The sequence below is a fragment of the Nerophis ophidion genome, linkage group LG15 (genome assembly GCF_033978795.1).
Source record: "Nerophis ophidion isolate RoL-2023_Sa linkage group LG15, RoL_Noph_v1.0, whole genome shotgun sequence".
Lineage (NCBI taxonomy): Eukaryota > Metazoa > Chordata > Actinopteri > Syngnathiformes > Syngnathidae > Nerophis > Nerophis ophidion.
In genome coordinates, this window is record NC_084625.1 from 30,355,684 (window position 1) to 30,376,002 (window position 20,319).

Below are 20,319 nucleotides of genomic sequence, written 5' to 3' on the forward strand. Positions count from 1 at the left end.
ATTGTGGCTAGTAACAGTGGTTATTAACCTTGTTGGAGGAACCGAACCCCACCAGTTTCATATGCGCATTCACCGAACCCTTCTTTAGTGAAAAATAAAAAATAAAAATTTTAAAATTCAAGACAAAGTTGTATGTTTTTGTAACACTTTAGTACAGGTGAACATATTCTAAGTAACAAAGACTTCATTTACAGTTATTTGGACACTAGGGGAACATATTCTAAGTAATAAAGACTTCATTTAGAGTTATTTGGTTAGGGTTAAGGTCAGGGTTAGAGGGTTAGGGTTATAATAAGGCCATGCCGAATAAGATATCAATTAGTACTCAATGATTAGTTAAGAGCCAATACGTTACTAATTTGCATGTTTAATAAGCAACTAATTAATGGTGAATATGTTCCCTATACTAAAGTGTTACCATGGTTTTTTTTTTACCGGTGCACAAAATCAACCGTGCATGAACATGCACCTGCAAATCAGTCAGCTAGTTGCCATATCTGTAATATGCCCACAGGGAGAAGTTTGTATTTACACGAAGAGTCGGGTGTGTTTTGATCTCCGCCGAACCCATGAGGTCGACTCACCGAACCCCAAGGGTTCAATCGAACCCTGCATGGTTAAAGGTCTATTGAAACCCACTACTACCCACCACGCAGTCTGATAGTTTATATATCAATGATGAAATAATAACATTGCAACACATGCCAATACGGCCTTTTTAGTTTACTAAATTACAATTTAAAATTTCCCAAGAGTTTCGTCTTGAAAACGTCTTGTAATGATGACGTGTACGCAAGACGTCACGGTTTTTAGGAAGTATGAGCGCTGTGCACACACACAGCTAAAAGTCGTCTGCTTAACGACATAATTACACAGTATTTTGGAGATCTGTGTTGCTGAATCTTTTGCAATTTTTTCAATTAATATTGGAGAAGTCACAATAGAAAGATGGAGTTGGGAAGCTTTAGCCTTTAGCCACACAAACACACGGTGATTCCTTGTTTAAAATTCCTGGAGGTGAAACTTTCCTATGGATTAGAGCGCCAACATGGATCCCGAGCACATGTCAACCAGCAGGTCTCTGTGAGAAAATTGTGGTTAAAAAGTCAGTTCCTACCGGAGAAAAGCTGAGCTTGTGCCGTCCATAGCTGCCGTCGACTCCCCTGAGACACTGCGCGTCAAGACACCCGTGGAGACACCCTTCCGACTATCAGGTACTATTTAACTCACTAAAACATTAGCAACACGATAAAAAGATAAGGGATTTCCCAGAATTAACCTAGTAAATGTGTCTAAAAACATCGGAATCCGTCCCAATGCAATCACGTTTTTTTTTTTCAACTTTTTTTTTCTTTCTAGTGAATAGCCTCAAAAACGAATCTTTCATCCTCGCTCAAATTAATGGGGAAATTGTCGTGTTCTCGGTCCGAATAGCACTTTTTTGTTGGAGGCTCCCATTAAAAACAATGTGAATATGTGAGGAGCCATCACACGGGTGACGTTAACGTCTGCGACTTCCGGTAGAGGCAGGGCATTTCTCTTAGGACCGAAAGTTGTGAACTTTATCGTGGATGTTCTCTACTAAATCCTTTCAGCAAAAATATGGCAATATCGAGAAATGATCAAGTATGACACATAGAATGGACCTGCTATCTCCGTTTATATAAGAAAATCTCATTTCAGTAGGCCTTTAAGAACCACTGTGCTAGTTGTTTATATAGTTTTATTTTGAAACTGGATTGGAGCGCTTATTGTGGAACTATGAGCTTTCACCATACGTTAAACGCCCATAAGGGGTGCATGCTGGGTAATGTAGTCGATCATTTTATTCTACCCATAATGCAACCACGCTTACTTGTCTTGCAGGCGGGGAATAAGAAAAAGTGCTCCATGCGTGGATTTGTCCTTTGAATTTTGCCAAGTTTGACGGCTAAAAAGAACACCGTTAACTGGGGCATACATATAAAAACAGTAGGACGTTAGTCCCGTTGGATTTAAAATCTGGTGTCTCCGGGACAGATATACTTTCAGTTAGAATGGTGCAGCTCAGGCCCTCACGCGGACATTTTGGCGCAGCTAGCGAATGAAATGCTAACGACTATGCTGGGTTGACCCTCATGGTCTGGCTAAAGTCTAGAGTTTTACGGCGTTTAATGATTAAATGACAATGTCTGGATTTAATTTTGGGACGGGGACTCTTGGTTCCACCAACGCGGGAGGAGGATTTGCATTCGGAACAGCAACCAGGTAATAATAATGGAGCGTCCTCGCTAACGTTAGCATAGCCGCGGTCGACAACATTCACTCAACTACTTGACCTATTGATGAGCGTGACGTCATTGTGTGTCATGGTTTGACTTAGTTATTTCTGCATTAGCATTTGTCTTGATCACGTAAATTGTGCTGTGTTAATTAAATATAATTCGTCATCTAAATCATGCTGTTCTTTCAGTGCACCCGCGGCAAATACCGGCGGCTTCTCTTTCGGGAATGCTTTGGGTGCAGCTGCTGCGACCCCTGCCTCTACCTCCAGCACCACTGCATCTCTTGGCTTAGGAGGTGGCCTGTTTGGTCAGAAACCCACTGGGGGGTTTTCTTTCAACACACCCGCTCCAGGTAACCAAGATCAGAACATGCAATTGAACTGTGTGTGTTTAAAATGCCACATTAAGCTCATGTTCTTTATGTGCAGGTACTGCTGCAGCACCCACTGCTGGCTTAACATTAGGTAATCATGCAGTTTCATAAGTTAATGACAAAATTATAAATGGTCTTTTTAGTTTAGTTTAATCACGTGACTTTTTCTGACCTGCTTACTCCTGGTGAACTAGTGTTGTGTCGTTTGCGAACGATTCGTTCAAACGAACAAATCTTTTGAGTGAACGTACTGAACTGAATCACTTCATGAACTGATTCGTTCCTTTCTCAGTTCAGTTGAGCTCCGCCGCGACCATGATAATAATAATAATAATGGATTGGATTTATATCGCGCTGTTCTATTGTTAGATACCCAAAGCGCTCACAGAGAAGTGGGAACCCATCATTCATTCACACCTGGTGGTGGTAAGCTACATCAGTAACCACAGCTGCCCCGGGGTAGACTGACGGAAGCGTGGCTGCCAGTTTGCGCCTACGGCCCCTCCGACCACCACCAATCATTCATTCATCATTCATTCACCAGTGTGAGCGGCACCGGGGGCAAAGGGTGAGTGTCCTGCCCAAGGACACAATGGCAGCGATTTTTTTGGATGTCAATTGGTGGGAAGCGAACCTGCAACCCTCAGGTTTCTGGCACGGCCGCTCTACCCACTGCGCCATGCCGGTATGAGTGGAACTGGCGCATTCTGTGACTCACTGAACCCTCGACGTTGCCGAACGACGCAGCCAGCTACTCATCGTGGGGGCGGGGGGAGGGACTGAGCGAACGATTCGTTCACCGCGGATTAACGACATGAATCTCTCAGTGAACGACAACGCTCTTGCTCTCTGCTCTGCTTGCCCCAATACCTTGAGTGTTTCTCCTCCCGTCGCGGGGATATGTTTCATGCCATCGACATCCGTTCTCCATTCAGTCTCCAAGCTAACGGCTAATGTTGACTCAAGCCACATGAAAACAAACACACACACGCGCCCTGTCCCCATTATCTCAACACATACAATTTTTTATTGCATATTCAAGTTGATATTTCCATTCTTGTAATTTTTGAATGTAAGCTACAGAAATGTTATATTTTATGTTGGCATTTCTGGCACCTGGTTTAATATTTGTTTTGTTTTATTTAAGGTAGCCTATTTATTTTCTTTTTGTTTGCACATTTAAGTTGATATTTTCTTTGTTATATTTTTAAACGTAGGCTACAGAACATTTAGATTTTATGTTGGCATTTCTGGCTCTTTGTTTTATTTTGAAGGTGTTTCTTGTCTTTCTGTTTGCATATTTAAGTTTACATTTTCTTTGCTACAGAACATTTATTTTTTATGTTGGCATTTGTTAAGGGTTTCTTAATTTAATATTTGTTTTTGCAGAGAGCGATTCACATCTGTCGCCCTCTGGCCCACAGAACTGTAGCTGAGTGATTCAGGCTCGCTTCACGAACTTACAAGAACTGACTGGTTGTCGCTGAGGACGTGAATCATGTTCGCGCTGCACTCACTCACTCATTCAGAATCAGGACTCGCGAACCTACTGACACAGAGAACTGACTGTGTCGCGGAGGAGGACGTCACATTGAAGCTCTCGTTCAGTCACTGTGCGTGTCGTTCATTGGGTGCTGAGGGCTTGTGTCGTTCACAAACTGACACACCGATATCTGCTGCTGGGAAAGCTGTTACTGACTGACTCATGATTCGCCAACCTGCACACAAAACTGCTGCTGCAGATGTGTTCCGGTGAACACATTTTTTGAACAAATCAATTTAAGGAACTGATTCTTGTGATTCAGTACAGTCAAAAGAACTGCTGATCCCATCACTATGGTGAACCAACACGACTACCGAGCAGCAAATAGTGTGCGAACGATTTGACTATGTAAGGGGCCTAGATATTACCGCTAAAAGCAGATACAAGCAAAAACTCTTGCTACGCAATATAATCTATCCTCAAGGATCTTCTTGGTTGCGTTCACAGACATCTCAAACTATCTAGTGCTCAAGATCTCATCATTCACCGCAAAACAGATGAAAACTTTGAAAAGCATGGAGCCCTGCAACTTATTGGTTTGTGGCGGGGTCAAGGAAATTGGTATTAAGATTCTCCCAGATAAATCATGCATCGTTTTTTTTCTTTAGGTAATGTTGCACTTCAGGATTTAATTTTGCGGCTTCCGAGTACGAGTCCTTGTAAACAAACTGCGAGTAGCACTGGATAGCCTTTATTCACTGTTGTTCATTGTCACATAGGGCTTGGCGATATATCAATATACTCGATATATCGCAGGTTTGTCCTTGTGCGATATTGAAAATGACTATATCGTGATATTGGAGTCTACGTTCTCACGCAGTTGCATTTAGCTGCTGACATTGCACTACAGGCTCTCCTCGCTCTTTCTTGGGTCTCCTCACAGACAACACGCGCATCTTCTTACATACTTCACATACTGTCACGTCATACGTCACATACGTATACGCCCTCGCGAAGCAGAGAGGTAGCAGCTTGGGTAACGTTAGCTGTGTTGCGAGTGGTATTACGAGAGAAAGAAGGTGCTAATCTGGTAACAATTGAAGGAAGAATTTATTCCCAAGAAAAACAGCAGGGGGTCCATCGTCTGGTGGTGGTTTGACTTCAAGTGGGAAGATGTCGAACAGACAAACGTAATTTGTCAAATGTGGGGCAAAAGCGTTGCTACAAAAAGTAGCATTACTGCTAATATGTAGCATCATTTGAAAAGTCACCTGCTAGAGAATGAAGAGTGATTACTCCGCCTGTCAACATCTCCATTCGGTGCCACACGCCCACACCATCAAAATGCAGAGGCAAGCATTTCCAGATCAACACCGTATGAAAAAAATAGTGTTTGTTTTTTTTGTTGTTATTTCCTTCTCTGCATGAAAGTTTAAAGTGAGCATATATTAATGCAGTATGAACAAGAATGTTTTAATGTAGACACAGAATCATGATACTACTGTGATTATATGCATCAAGTATTCATTCAAGGCTAAAGCAAAACATCGAGATATATATCGTGTATCGCGATATGGACTAAAACTATCGCGATATTAAAAAAAGGCCATATCGCCCAGACCTATTTCCACATTATGTTAACCACTCAAAAGTATAATCGGAGAGACCACTGAAGACCTGGCTGGTTGTGAAAGAAGACGGAGAAGTGATAACAGCTCAATGTAACTGTATGGCCAGGTACGTTTCGGCCATGTTGCCTTGTTGCACACATTGTTACGAGTATGTGTGGTTTTCCTCGTTTTTATCAAAATATAACCATGAATCTCAATGTGGTGTATTTGTTAAAAGCTAAATGTATGATTGGTGTCTTTGGTAAAGACATAACTCTTAGGTTTTGCTACGTTTGCTTTCTTGGTGGTTTACAAAACACTCGTTGAAGAAATGCATTTTGAAACTTTGAAACATGCTTAAATACAAATGATATCAAGATAATCCATACATTGGAAATACTAAATGTTAAACGTATATCAAACAAACTTTTAACAAAGTGATCACTGCAAAATTGTGCGTTTCTCGTTATCGCGTCGTAAAATCTTGCACTCTTTTGCCCTTCATTGTTACCTCTCAAGCAACTCTGAAGAAATGTTTATCCTTTTCACGATTTGAACGGTTCCAACACCCTAAAACAACGCAAGCATAGAGCATTTTTCTTGGAAAAAGGCAAAAAGCTGTCCAGAACAAATTTGACAACTGATGCTCCCTTGAGCACTATGTCCAGTCTTGCATATTTAATTAGCCAAACATGATGTCACTTGAATGAACTACACCTATTGCTTGTTTCAGGTGCCCCAGGTTCTACGACAACAGCCCCTGCTGGCTTTAGCATGTCCTTCAACAAACCCACCGGTTCTGCTGCGCCCTTTTCTCTCAACGCAGCGGCTGCCACATCCACGTCAGTCCCCACAGGAGCAGGTTTAACATTTAGCTCCGTTTTGACGTCGACGGCGCCACAGCAGCCCGCCGCAACAGGCTTCATGCTCGGTCTCGGTGGCACGACAACCACGACTGCAGCTGCGACTCTGCCGTCACTGGGCGGGAGTCTTTTTTCTAACACTGCGGTTACAGGTTAGATAAAAGCTTTTAATTCAGCAATACATGCACTATATGTGATTTATAACATTATTTTACTTCATCTGTTGGTGGAGGGTTGACATTAGGTTCTTTATTAAACACGTCAACGGCAGCCCCAGCACCCAGTATTGGCTTGGGTGGGGTGGACTTCAATACGTCATCTGAGAAAAAGAATGACACATCTGGAACCAATGCCCAGTAAGTCATGGTGACCATTACACATACTTTATTTTTGAATTGGTAACATAACAAAATATAACTTTATTGTAAAATAAGTTTTTATATAATTTGTTGTATAATGACTGGTAAATGACAATCCACTCATAAGTAAAGAAAAAACACCTATACTAAAAGTTTACTGTTGGGGCTTAATGATTCATTTAATCAGAGAAAAGCTTCAAATTAAATTAAAATTGGAAAAAAAAACTATTTCCCCTACAATACACATTGAAAACAATTTTATCTAATTACTGAAAATCAAACCTGCAGTACTATTTACCGTATTCTATTCCTTGTTTAAAATATAATTTTATTTGTGGAAAAAGTATGTGAAAATACTAATAAATATAAAACATAGATTTGTATGAATCCCATTTAGTATAAAATATCACAATATATATTACTTTGTAATATAATTACAATGCAATAGTACAATTTGTAATCTGCACTGTATACAACATATATCAACATTTTTGGTGGGAAAAAGATCAAATAGCTTCAATATTAAATACTAAATAAATGCCTTTACAAAGGCCTCCTCCAACATCCTGAGTAGTCAAAAGCTTGATGTTTCTGCAGGCAATTTATAGTATATGCCCCTCAGAATTTAGTAAATATGTTATGCTGTGCTACAAAAATATATTCCTTAGGCCAATATACTCTGAAAGAATATATTTTTTAAAATGCACTTACATACCTACAGGTAGCTAATCTGTTTGCTGTTTCAGTTATTTGTAGAATAACAAGTATTTCTATTTCATCTGCTTAGGGACAGTAAAGCTTTAAAGGACGAGAACCTGTCTCCAGTCATTTGTCAAGATGTTGAGAATTTCCAGTAAGTATGCAGCAGTCATTAGTCAAGGTTTATACTGCTGGTACCGATCAGTTCAACCGATACTGATAACGATAACATGAATAACTAAATTTTTTAGATGTATTCATGGTGAGTACTATTGACAGTTTAACAATATCAACACAAAATTTAAACCTGTTTGTATTCTCTTTTATTACATACAATTGTTAAATGAAAACAATGTCATAGTACACAACAACTAAAAAGTAAAAAAATGCTGTTTTATAATTTAAATTAATTGGTTTATGCGCTCAAAATTCTCGTGTATCCAGTTAATTATTTTCAAACTTTGTAAACATAAACAATAACAGCCATTACACTGATTTTTTGATACAATTTAATCATCGATCATATACGACCAAGACCCTTAATATTGACACCACCAATTTGATTGATCCAATCCTCCTCTTACATATCGTATATTGACTGTGACAATGTTGACATAATAGTTGTTATACTATATTCTCTAGACTCCTTTTAATCTACTTGTTAATTTTCTGTTGATATATGCTTACTTTCTGCCATAAGGTGTTTACATCTACACTTTTTAAACTTTACTAAGCACCCTTTTCTTGTGTTTAAAGCAAGGTTATCTTAGCCATTAGCATGCCTTTCTCTTGTTGTGCAGCATGTATGTTTATTTGCTGTAATGGAGGTGATTATTATTAATGCAGATGAGCGCCTCTACAATGTGTATGGAGACACCTAATGAGGTTCTAGCTGCTTGTCAGCCAGAGAGGATCAGCAATTGTAATCGACATAATTTAGCTATGGTGTCAAAAAAAATAGATTTTCCAATAAATCGCGATTCTTATTTGTAACTATTTCTATAGGGGGGAAAATAATCCGTCCTGTCCAGCCACTCAGGCAAATCATATGATTTATGTAGATTCCCATACCTGTTGAAGAGATTTACTTTAGAAAAGAAAAGTGTGGGATACTTTTGTTGTTGCCTTATTTGTATTTGTCTTTAGGCATAATTTTATTTACTAATCAGTTTTCTTTAAAGTAATACAAAAATGTATCACAGCTGTTTAACTATTTTATGGAGGAATATAGTTAATCATACAACTGGGACGCTAAAGTATTGATTTTGAATTGAGAATCGTTTTGAATGAATAATCTATTCTGAATCGAATATGTGGTGCTCAAAGATTCACAGCCCTACCGATAACATTCTTTTCACTAAAATCGTCTGATGCCAGTGGCATGTCCCTATCAAATGCATTTATTTACTATTTGTCGTGTTTCAATTTCTTTGATAGAAAATTTGTCAAGGAGCAGAAGCAGGTCCAGGAGGACATCAGCAGGATGTCGTCCAAGGCAATATCCAAAGTGCAGGATGACATCAAGAATCTCAAACAGCTTCTCTCCGTCAGTGCCAGCGGTTTACAGCGCCAAGCTTTGGCCATCGACAAGCTGAAGCTCGAGACAGCACAGGTAGACTGAAAGACCTAGCAGGCAATTTACAGATTTTGTTGTTCACTTAAATACGATTTAGATATCTAAAGTGTAATTAAATCTTAAATTTTCCTCCTTTTGTGTTTTTATTTAGGAGCTGAAAAATGCTGACATAGCACTTCGTACACAAAAGACACCCCCTGGTCTTCAACATGAAAACACTGCTCCATCTGAGTAAGTAAGCAATCTGAATAGCCACCTCTTGCAACTTTTTTTATAGACAAACCTACATTTAAAAAAAAAAAAACATTCATTTAGCTATTTCCGCTGCCTGGTGGAGCAGTTTGAGGTTCAGCTGCAACAATATCGGCAGCAAATAGAAGAGCTTGAAAACCACCTAACCACACAAAGTAATGGCTCTCACATCACTCCGCAAGGTAAGAAGCATCACTTTTGCCACAATGAAGTTTGGAGATGTGTTATTTGATTGTGTCCGTTTTTGATCTGTTCCAAGACCTGACCATGGCCATGCAAAAGTTGTACCAGACATTTGTCGCACAGGCTGCCCAGCTCCAGTCTGTCCATGAGAACGTAAAGGTCAGCCTAAGATTGCTAATATTAGTCATCGCTGATTGGCATTGGTCAATATCAGGGGTCGGCAACCTGCGGCTCTTGGATGACACTGATGTGGCTCAGCTGCATACTTGCCGAACTCCTCCCCCATTTTTCCGGGAGGTTTTCAGTGCCTCTCCCTGAAATCTCCCCAGGATAACATTCTCAGATTTTCACCCGGACAACAATATTGAGGGCGTGCCGTGATGGCAATGCCTTAAACGTCCTCTCGACCACGTCGTCGCGTCCGCTTTAATACTATGCTATCGGAGTGCCGGCCGGCCACATCTAATGTGCGAGTGCTGACTCAACGCGCAAGCGACTGCAAGGCATACTTGTTCAACAGCTATACAGGTTACACTGAGTGTTGTGATATAAACAACTTTAACACTCTTTCTAATATGTGCCACACTGGGAACCCCCACCAAACAAGAATGACAAACACATTTCAGGAGAACATCCGCACTGTAACGCAACATAAACACAACAGAACAAATACCCAGAATCCCATGCATGCCGACCTCTTGCGGTCTACATTATACGCCCCCACTACCACCAAACCCTGCCCCCCTTCAACCGACACACGGGGGGGCGGTATAAGAGTGCTAAAGTTGTTAATATCACAACCCTCAGGGTTACTGTTGAGCAAGTATGACTTGCAGTCGCTTATGTGTGTCTGCAGAAGCCTCATACAACATGTGAATGGGCTGGTAAGCTGTTTGTTACGGTTGTAGAGGGCGCTAAACACATTGTCGTCATAATACGCCCTTATTATTGATGTTTGGGTGAAAACCAGCAGACAGTCGAGAGAATGGTTGCTCTGAAACTCTGTAGTCTCCCGGAAAAATTGATATGGTTGGCAAATGTGATGTTAAGTGGCATTCAAATAAAACTCGCAGGCCGCACTAATATTACATTTTCATATTAAGTTGCGGGCCGCGTCTCTGAGACCCCTGGTTAATGCATAGCACAAAGCATAAAAAAAACTTTGTACGCTGTGTTATTTCATTTTAAATTTCAAAAGAGACTTGTGGCTCCCATAGTTTTCTTTATTTTGTGATACGGGTAAAAATGGCTCTTTGAGTGGTAAAGGTTGCTGACCCCTGTTCAATATTAATCCATCTTTTTTTGTCCCATGTCTTAGATCCTAAAGCACCAGTACCTTTCTTACCGTCGAGCCTTCCTGGAAGACTCAACAGACGTCTTTGAGTCCAAACGGGTGTCCAACAGGAAGTGGCAGAGCACGCCACGTGTGACCACCGGCCCAGCCCCCTTCTCCAGCGTGCCAAATGCTGCTGCTGTTGCCATGGCAGCCACATTGACCCAGCAACAGCAGCCAACTCCAGGTCTGACTGCCTACAAGTTTTAGAATGTTGCTACTTTAGAGACTTTAGACAGGACACAATAATTAATATGTTGGCGTGAGAAGAGAACATTTGGGATCATCTAAATAAATAAAAAAAATAGCTTTAGATGGTGCCAAGCTGTTATATAAGTGTTTAATTTATGGAAAAAGGAAAAAAAACACGTTCCTAAGCGGACATATATTTCTGCCTTATTGTTGCTTCTATCGGGTCCTTGGTTCATGGGCTAGATTAATTTATCTAATGCGCCTTAATCTACAATACCAGGGTGTTAACATTTTAGTAACCATGGCTAAGCCTAAACTATATTTGAAATGTGACAAACGGCCAAGAATATACATTATCACACCACTACACTTCATGCTTGAAATGAGCACACATAATCAGTATTTTGTGTGTGTGTGTGTGTATTTGATTAATTAGTTAGAGGTCTGCTGTGTGATTTTATATATTTTAGCAAGTAGAAGTAACTATTTTGCTTGTATAACATGACTGATTGCAAATGTATATACACTGCAGCGTGTGTGTGAGCTGCTTTGGTTATATTTTCTTTTGTATTGACTGCGTTATTGCCGATTTTTATTATGGCTTAATAGAGTGCACTGGGAAAAAGCAGGACCATTGTTTTAGAATCAGTCAGTGGTTGGCTGTACAGGGTCTGGCCAGTAATATGTGACACTCTTGTTGACATGTTTTTATTAATTACTAATACTTTATATTGCCTTGTATGAGCCCTATTTATTGGTAACAAATGTGTTGCCAGATTTTACACAAAACAATTCAATAAAAAAGCTTATATTAGTATTGCATATTGTTCTCCTGTATTAAATGTAATCACACACAAATAACCTAATACTTAACACACTATATTGTTTATTCATCACATTTTACACCACATTCATCAGTGATCTACCACCACACATTGCACATTATAGTGTAATTGTGCATGTTTGCAATGACTGTCAATATAACTTGTGGTAAAGAACTAGCATCCAAAGCGCAGGTTTGAAAGCAATATTCAAATTGAGTGTTTGTTAATTTTTCCAATACTTGAATTTAAAAGTGGTTTTAGTTTTACAAATTGTTGCAGCCAAACGGTGTATTGCTGTGATGTTACCGATGTCATTTCCGGCCGGTGGTCAAGCTAGCGGTTTTCAATGGGTACTAGACGCCATTTAGCCTTTTTCGAAGAAAAATTGCCCAATGCTTGTGTATTCGGCTGTACAAATCGTTCAAATTGAGAAAAGGATAAAAGTTAAAGTACCACTGATAGTCACACACACACAGGAGGTGTGGTGAAATTACCCTCTGCATTAACGTTTCATCAGAGTTCCTTGAGAGGTAATTAAACAGCGAGGACGAGTGCAAGACTTTACGAAACGACAAGAAAGACATGCAGCTCACACTATTCAAAGGGAGCAGAGTCAAAGAATGCATGAGTGCCGTGATCACTCCGTTAAATAGTTGTTTGATATGCTTTTAATGTTTTTTTTCCCATTTAAGTGTTATCTTGATATTATTTGTATTTCCTCAACACGTTTGCTACGAGTGTTTTAAAAAGCACCAAGTCGGCAAGTGTAAATAAAAGAAAGCAAATGTCAGGAAAACCTAAAAGAGTTTTACAAAGAGCAACAATCAAATGAATTTTTCAGCACCTGCATAATGTTGACATCTATAGTTATATTTAGATAAGGACGGGGTGGACACACACTACTTGTAAACTGTGTATGCAACAGCAACAAACATCAGTAGACGTGAAGTTGAATCATGAAATGCAACCTTGACTGAGCAAAGACGAGGCATAATTTATCCGGGAGAGTCTTGAAACCAATTTCCTTGACCGAGCCACACATAAAGAAGGTGTAGAACGCCATGCTTTTCCAAGTTTTCATCTGTTTTGTCGTGTAGAATGGTGTCTGGAGCACAATACTTTAAGTCTGAGGCCGCGACCGACGTATGATCATTGATATCACTTGACAAATATTTCCGAATTTTGCAGAAAGATGTTAGCCTCTTGTGTATTCAGACAGTTTGCGTGCTTCTTCAACAGCCATCTTAGCTTGTCTTTTCACTGGCTGTCACTTCCAGAAACAAGTCACTTGTTGGAATACAAACTATACTCCAGTAAAACTACTGGTGTGAACATATTTTTTTGTGGCTTCTGTAGCACACGCCATGCCAAGTAGTCAACCACAGTTTTTGTAACATTTTGATTACCTCATAATTTGCAAAAAGCCTGCATTTTTCCAGTTTGAAAAAAAAAAGTTTTCTGTTTTGATTTTTAAAAAGAGAACTTGTAGTTCGTTGTACTGCGACCAAACTTCTCTGAAGTAGCAGAGATTTTACTTGCTTGCCAGGTCTGAACTCAAGGTGCAGTGAAATGAATACAAAAACATGGCTGACATTGGCGATTAGTTGACAAATAGGAGTTTGAGTCAGAGGCGAGATAAAATTTGGTCATTTTATGGACTTTGTGGACTATTTAAGGAGGTTTTTTCAGTATTTTTTGACCTAACTATATACGTTTGCATGTGAGATGGCATGGTGTACAAACATCTGTAGGTTATCCTTCAAATGTGTTGGTGTTGGCCGAAAGCGTCTTTACATTTGTCAATAAATCAAACGTGCCAAACAACTCAGGACAGCGAATGAAAGCTACTTATGAAGTTAAGAACAAAAAGTTGGTTACTTAGCACTTGCTTGTATTTAAAGAAGTCAGTGTGAACTACTTACTTGATTACATTTATTGCATTACATCTGATTTAAAATATAAATGGTAGGTTGGATTATAAAATAAAATACTCATAAGGGCTACTGGATCATTTCCCCTTGAAGTTTAACCAAGTGCTACTTTCACTTTTAGTGAGATAGCAGTAGTACTGTTTGTGTTGTGTGAAAGACAACCAAATATTTTTTAATAATTTTATTATTAAGTAGTAGGTTTTCGAAGGAGTCGGGACACTGAATTGTTAAGTGTTTTCCACACGTAAACTACTTTCGTATTAATTTCTAAACATGTCTTCCATGCACGTATTCTGCTCGGCAGTGACTATTACACTATTATATTACTATTACACTATTATATTACATTACGGTGGTTGCAGTAGTGGTCCCATTTTTTGGTACTTGAAGTCAGCTGAGGCTGTCCTTGACTGTTTAGTATATTTTTCTGACTACTTTTTATAAGGCTCTATTTGACACGTTTTAGACACATGAATGTGAGCCAGCCGCTTCCCAAAGTCACGCTTTGTCTCACCAAAACTACACAGTAGACATGCAAGTGGCCAAGTGTAAGAATACACTGATAAAGAGCGATTTATGTAATAGTTACAATGTTTGTTCATTAAGCTGCAACTATTGATTTCTATTGTAACATATTATTTTGAGCAGTATATACAGTAGTACACTGATCCCTTAGACGCCAAATCCTTGTGTCTTATCTAACTCTCCAGTGCTTTGAATTGTATTGAATCGTATATAACCAATGTTTGTTGATACAGTATATTTAATATATATAATATGTTGTGCCTTTTCCAGCTATATTTAATTCATGCTTTTTTTGGAACATATGCTAGTTCATTCACTCTAAAATCTTGAGTCTTCTGAAACTTGTCAAATGCAGTAGCGGTTAGTAATTATTACCAATCATTATGTTCTAAATTGTTTGTGTCTTTATGAAGGTGTAGTTGCTTATTAAATTCACAATAAAACATTTTTTTTTAAACAAACTCTTGTCCTTGTTTTTGTTTTTACCTGGAGCTAATTTGACTTTTTTTTAATGCAAGTATATATATAAATTTAAAAAAGACAAGTTTTGGAGTGAAAGAACTAGCTGGTTTTGATAAAATATTTTGCACATGTAATATTAGTTAATAAATTATCAAACTGGTAGGTGCACCAACCACTACAGTACACAGGCTCCATGAAGATTACATTTTATTATAATGATGTATAAAAATTTACAAAAGAACGAGGTATTTTCTGAAATATTGTTTACCTCTGCCTCTGCTCACACAGCGTAAGTATTGTACTTGGTAAACTAAAACCAGCTAAACTGCCTAAGTAGTCTTTTTTGCATAGCAAATATTCTTGGTGGTACTTCGTGTTAAAAAAAAAAGAAAGAAACACTGATTTTGTAACTTTTTATTTGGATGAGTTGAATGTTTGAGATGTTTTTTGCCCATACAGTAGTACCTCAATTTACAAGCTTAATTGGTTTTATTACAGAGCTCTTTACTCCAGACATTTGTATTGCAACTTAACGTCTCCCTTTGAAAATAATATAATTGGGGCTGGAGCTCCCAAGGTTGGCAGAATTTATATATGCCCTTTAAGAAAAAAAATTTTTAGATGATAAATACTGTATAAAAACAATACGATAGACTGTCATACAAACAACTACAGTATTTTTTAAAAGTAATGTAGAGTACTAGCCTTGGAGAGTGAACTTCCGCAGTTTCTCTTTCAAGCTGCTTCTCCATCAAACACAATCATCAGTTTTTCCATATTTTTATAGATAATTGTTCGTTGTTTACATAATCTTTTAACATCCGGGGCTGGTGCAGAATGAACAATGTTTTAATTGCTTCACCAAGTTAGCAACGTGCTTGGTTTTGATTTCTTTATTAAATTTATTTCTTTTCAGCACTGCCCTGCACACGCTATTTTCATGATTGAAAAAACAAAGTTATGTTGATTACCAGCTGTAAGCCGATTCTGGAGCGTAAGACCAGATATTTCGGAGTCTTGTGACATTTGCTACACCAGCTAATGGCAGTGACGCTTAGAACTCAAATTTTTGCTTGCAAATTTAAGCACAGCAATTATCCTGGAGACCACTTTTATCTCAAAACACTCGGAAGTTGAGGTACCACTGTATATGGAAGGGACATTTGTTTTTATTATTCATTGAAGGGGCAACTTTATTTGTCAAAAGCGGAGTTGTAAAAGGAGTAAAGCATCTCTCTGTGCCGTAGGGACCCAGGCACCCTTGGGAGGAGGTTTTGGAAACCCCTTTGCCACAGCAGTGGGCACTAGTTTGGGCTCGACCACTTTGGGAGGTATCACTGCAGTTTTTTTTGTCAACTTCGAGTGTGTGTGTGTGCCTCTGTGTGTGTGAGAGTGAGGATGTATATTATAAACTTGGTCTATTTCATTCCTGCACAACATGCTCTAAAACGTAAGTGCTGTTTTGTCTTAAACAGTGAATGCCAACTAAGGTGGTGGTCTGAACGCATACCAGAGAGTCTTTCCTCTTTATGGCCTTTGCTTTGTGCTGCTAGTTTCGGCAAGTTCAAGCTGACATACCCACACCCCACTATCATCCCCGTGTGTGTCGCTTTCTCCCCCACAGGTTTTGGTGCAGGGCCAGGATTTGGTGGGGTGGGTACTGGGGGTTCTTCTTTTGCCTTCACCTCCACCGCTAAGCCCACAGGAGGCAGTCTGAGTGCAGGTACATGTGTACGGTAACACCACACGCATGACTCACTAGCATTAAAGACTTGAGCCGTGTGTGTAGACTATGTAAAGTGTGTGTGTGTGTATGTGATGTTGGCTTTTGTGCTTACAGGTACTTTTTTTTTTACATTAAGATTTTTTGTCTGGTGGTTAAGATTATGATTGAGTAGAAAGAATGAAAGCTTATATTGAAAATGTCCCTTCTCCATGTATTTTACTGATAATTAATTCACACAATAACTTTTATATAGTGACATAAAATAAGGTGTAACAAAGATGAAACAAGCCTATTTTGACTAAATATATAGTACATAGTGGTCTGAAAATGTTGCCTTAAATGTACACTTCAAAATTGATCCTTAGATATACATAAAGTAATAACTTAGTTAGTGAATATTTTGTATTAACCCTGATACAAGTTTAGGATTGACTATACACTTACTCTTAGAAACCAAAAGGGACCCACTCATAAGTGTCATTAGTCAACAATACATTTTTTCCCTTTTCAACATAGGACATCTTTTAAGTTTTTATAGTTTTTCTGTTTGTGGGCTTTGTGTCAAAAATAACTTAATTCTATAATGCCAAATATAATAATAAAAAAAAGTAACAGAGGAGAATATTTGAGGTTGGGTAATTACAGACTTTAATTCATGACATTGATTTTGATACAATAGACAACTACATATTTTTACAGTGCTTACTGAGCTGGAATGAGAGCGAAAGCAGGTGGACATGATTAAGTTTGAGTTCACACAAGTGTTTGCTCAAGATCATTTTCCATACAAGTCGAGGTTTAATGGCAGTTTACGGTCATCAAAGCTCCGAAAAGTATGTATCGTGCGTTTCTGGCGCCATCTGGTGTTTAAGGAGCGCCATTACACAACAATTTATTTTTTTTCAATTGACAATGACATTCATTTGGTTGTCATAGGAAAAGCGCAGTAATATACCAGGAATACATTCTGTTAAATATTGCAGTTATAATGGGAATCAATGGGGCCGAAAAAGTTCTTAAGAGAAAGTATGCATACTTTTTTTTTATATCCTATTCTAATAACGTTGCAATAAAAAAACCAACGTAATTTTATTTAGAAACAAAAACTAATGGCAAAATAGGGGGAAATGTGCACTTTCTTCAAAATGCTTTGACCATGTAGAGTTTACACTTTACATCTTGTGTGATATTGTCAAATATGTCTCTTAATTGATGCCATCCCTTGAATAATAACTACAAACACCTTTCCTCAACAGATGTCTGCATTTCCTCCTAAGTTGCTACTACAATAATATTATATTTGAAATAGTGTCACAGGGGAACTGCATTTTTTGTCTATCATTCACAATTCTTATGTTCAACAAAAACATATAATAATCTATTTTTAATGCATTCTAACTTGTAAATAAAAGTCATCTTTCAATGGAGTCAATGGGAGTCTCTCTTCCGCCTACAAAGTGCTCTAAAAAAATAAACACCTCAGTCAAGGTATTATATACATGCTGTAAGTACAATATGTATGTAATGTATTAACAGGCACATTCATAATGTAATTACATATTTTTCTAATTTCAAGCATATTATTGAATAAATATAAATTAAGCGTATTAATTTCACAGACTTATCCCAACGTTCAACAACACTGACTACTGGTACTCCTCACAGCAGACTTCATGAAAAACGACACACATAATAATCACTTACTGTACAATGTCTACTCACTGGGATGCCTACTAATAGGATGTTCATATTTTCCTGTTTAGATGAAAAAATTAATCCACTCGAAGTGTTTAAAAAAAAATAGCAGCTGCCGCAAACAAGCATTTTTATGTGTCCTTCTTGCCACTTCCAGATTTAAGTTGAGTGTCACAGATAACTAACTTCTCGGTTTATGTCCACATCCTTCTATACAAGTGAGAGGAATGAGTTATAATTTCGAATTATTTTTTATCAGCTCAGTGTTGCAGCAGCTCAGTAAGTCAACACTGTAGCAGCACAAGCCAGTTAGCTCTTTGTATCACAACGCGCCTTTAATTGTTTGTCTGTGTGAACACTAATAATAAGAATATCCCTTAATATATTCAGGTCACAAAGTGTAAACAAGTATAGTTGGCGGTTTTTGGTGCATCTTTAGAGTGATTTAGACACAAAGGGTATACTCTTATTCACACCATTGCTAGCCACCTAGTATGGCCCAGTTATTTCAAATTAAAATGCATGAAGAAAAATAGATATATATGCTTGTCTCTCATAAGGATTGTGAATAATAGGTACAATTCCAAAAAAGGTGCATTTCACGTGCTCTCCTCTGTGATACATGCCTTACTTATAATTAATGTCAGAGTGTATGGAATAGGTTTTGTTTAATTTCTATCTGATCTCTGTTTCCTTTGTTTGCAGGTTTTGGCGGCAGCAACACGTCAGGCTTTAACTTCAGCAACCCCGGCATCAACCCGTCGGCCGGCCTGACCTTTGGGGTGTCCAACCAACCCGCTGGAGGTTTTGGCATGGGAGCGCCCATGCTGCAGCTCAAGAAGCCCCCCGCTGGTAATAAACGGGGCAAAAGATAAAAGTGAGATTCCACAGATGTAATTTTTGTAACTGCCCCACACCCACCCAAAAGAGCAAACATGCCAACTAGTGTACAAACGTTATGATTTAGCTTCATTCCATTTGAACTCAGTCATTATCTTGGCTCTAGTGGGTTTTCTTGGCACCGTTTTGACGACATTAACCAAATATAGCATCACACTAGGACCAAATCCATTGTGGACAATTGTTCTTGTTGCACTGCCATGCTTTTGGGAATGCCAGCTTAGTTTGGACTGAGCGTTCGCAACTTGTCACAAATGCCGTCCAGAGTTACAATTAATAGTCAAATCACTTAAGAGTCTAGAACAGTATGTTTATTTTTTTATAACAAGAAAGAAATTGAGGAGGGGTCAAAGGCACCAAGCATCATCATGACAGTCACTGTTGAGTCCTGAAAACCTTGTCCTGTTTTTTGCTGCATCCAGTTTCATAAGTAACTTTTGGACACCTTTTTATTTGATTTTTTTATTGCATAGATGTACCAATTTATGATGAGCTTACAAAGTCTCTTTACATAATAGGTTTGTCTCATTTGCTGCAATGCATGTGAGATTTTTTCAGTTTTCGGTTGTTGTACTTTTATTTTCTAATTGCTATCTGTTTACAACTGTATTTTTTCCAATAATGTGTTTAGTAATTCACTTTCATTTGTCATGTTTTGTCTTTGTACAACATTACTCGAAATACATTTTGTTCGCTTTGGTAATTGTTAAACCGGAATTCAATATGTTCTGATTCAAAATTAATCTAATACTCTTTTTGTTCTGTTACAATTATATTGATGTTGTGTTTCAGTACTTACCTACTCAGTGGCCTAGTGGTTAGAGTGTCTGCCCTGAGATAGGTAGGTTGTGAGTTCAAACCCCGGCCAAGTCATACCAAAGACTATTAAAATGGGACCCATTGCCTCCCTTCTTGGCACTCAGCATCAAGGGTTGGAATTGGGGTTCAAATCACCTTAAATGATTCCCGGGTGCAGCACCGCTGCTGGGTCAAATGCAGAGGACAAATTTCACCACACCTAGTGTGTGTGTGACAACCATTGGTACTTTAACTTTACTTAGCTTGCCAC

General features: G+C 38.5%; 1 protein-coding gene across 4 annotated transcripts; it reads left to right on the forward strand.

Moving 5' to 3' along the window:
* Nucleotides 1-1,819: 1,819 nt before the first annotated feature.
* nup58 (nucleoporin 58) lies at nucleotides 1,820-19,888 on the forward strand. Of its 4 annotated transcripts, none has more exons than XM_061921990.1 (14): nucleotides 1,820-2,247; nucleotides 2,453-2,616; nucleotides 2,693-2,728; nucleotides 6,464-6,745; nucleotides 6,826-6,949; nucleotides 7,740-7,805; nucleotides 9,089-9,263; nucleotides 9,379-9,458; nucleotides 9,543-9,661; nucleotides 9,739-9,821; nucleotides 10,981-11,182; nucleotides 16,177-16,260; nucleotides 16,554-16,652; nucleotides 19,056-19,888. In XM_061921990.1, the coding sequence occupies exons 1-14, from the start codon at nucleotides 2,162-2,164 to the stop codon at nucleotides 19,223-19,225; spliced, it is 1,770 nt and encodes a 589-aa protein (XP_061777974.1). In that variant the 5' UTR covers nucleotides 1,820-2,161; the 3' UTR covers nucleotides 19,226-19,888. The 4 variants fall into 4 exon arrangements, with proteins under 4 accessions (XP_061777974.1, XP_061777973.1, XP_061777975.1 ...); XM_061921989.1 differs by having other exon boundaries at nucleotides 6,464-6,744; nucleotides 6,819-6,949; XM_061921991.1 differs by lacking the exon at nucleotides 16,554-16,652 and having other exon boundaries at nucleotides 6,464-6,744; nucleotides 6,819-6,949.
* The last annotated feature ends 431 nt before the right edge of the window (nucleotides 19,889-20,319 follow it).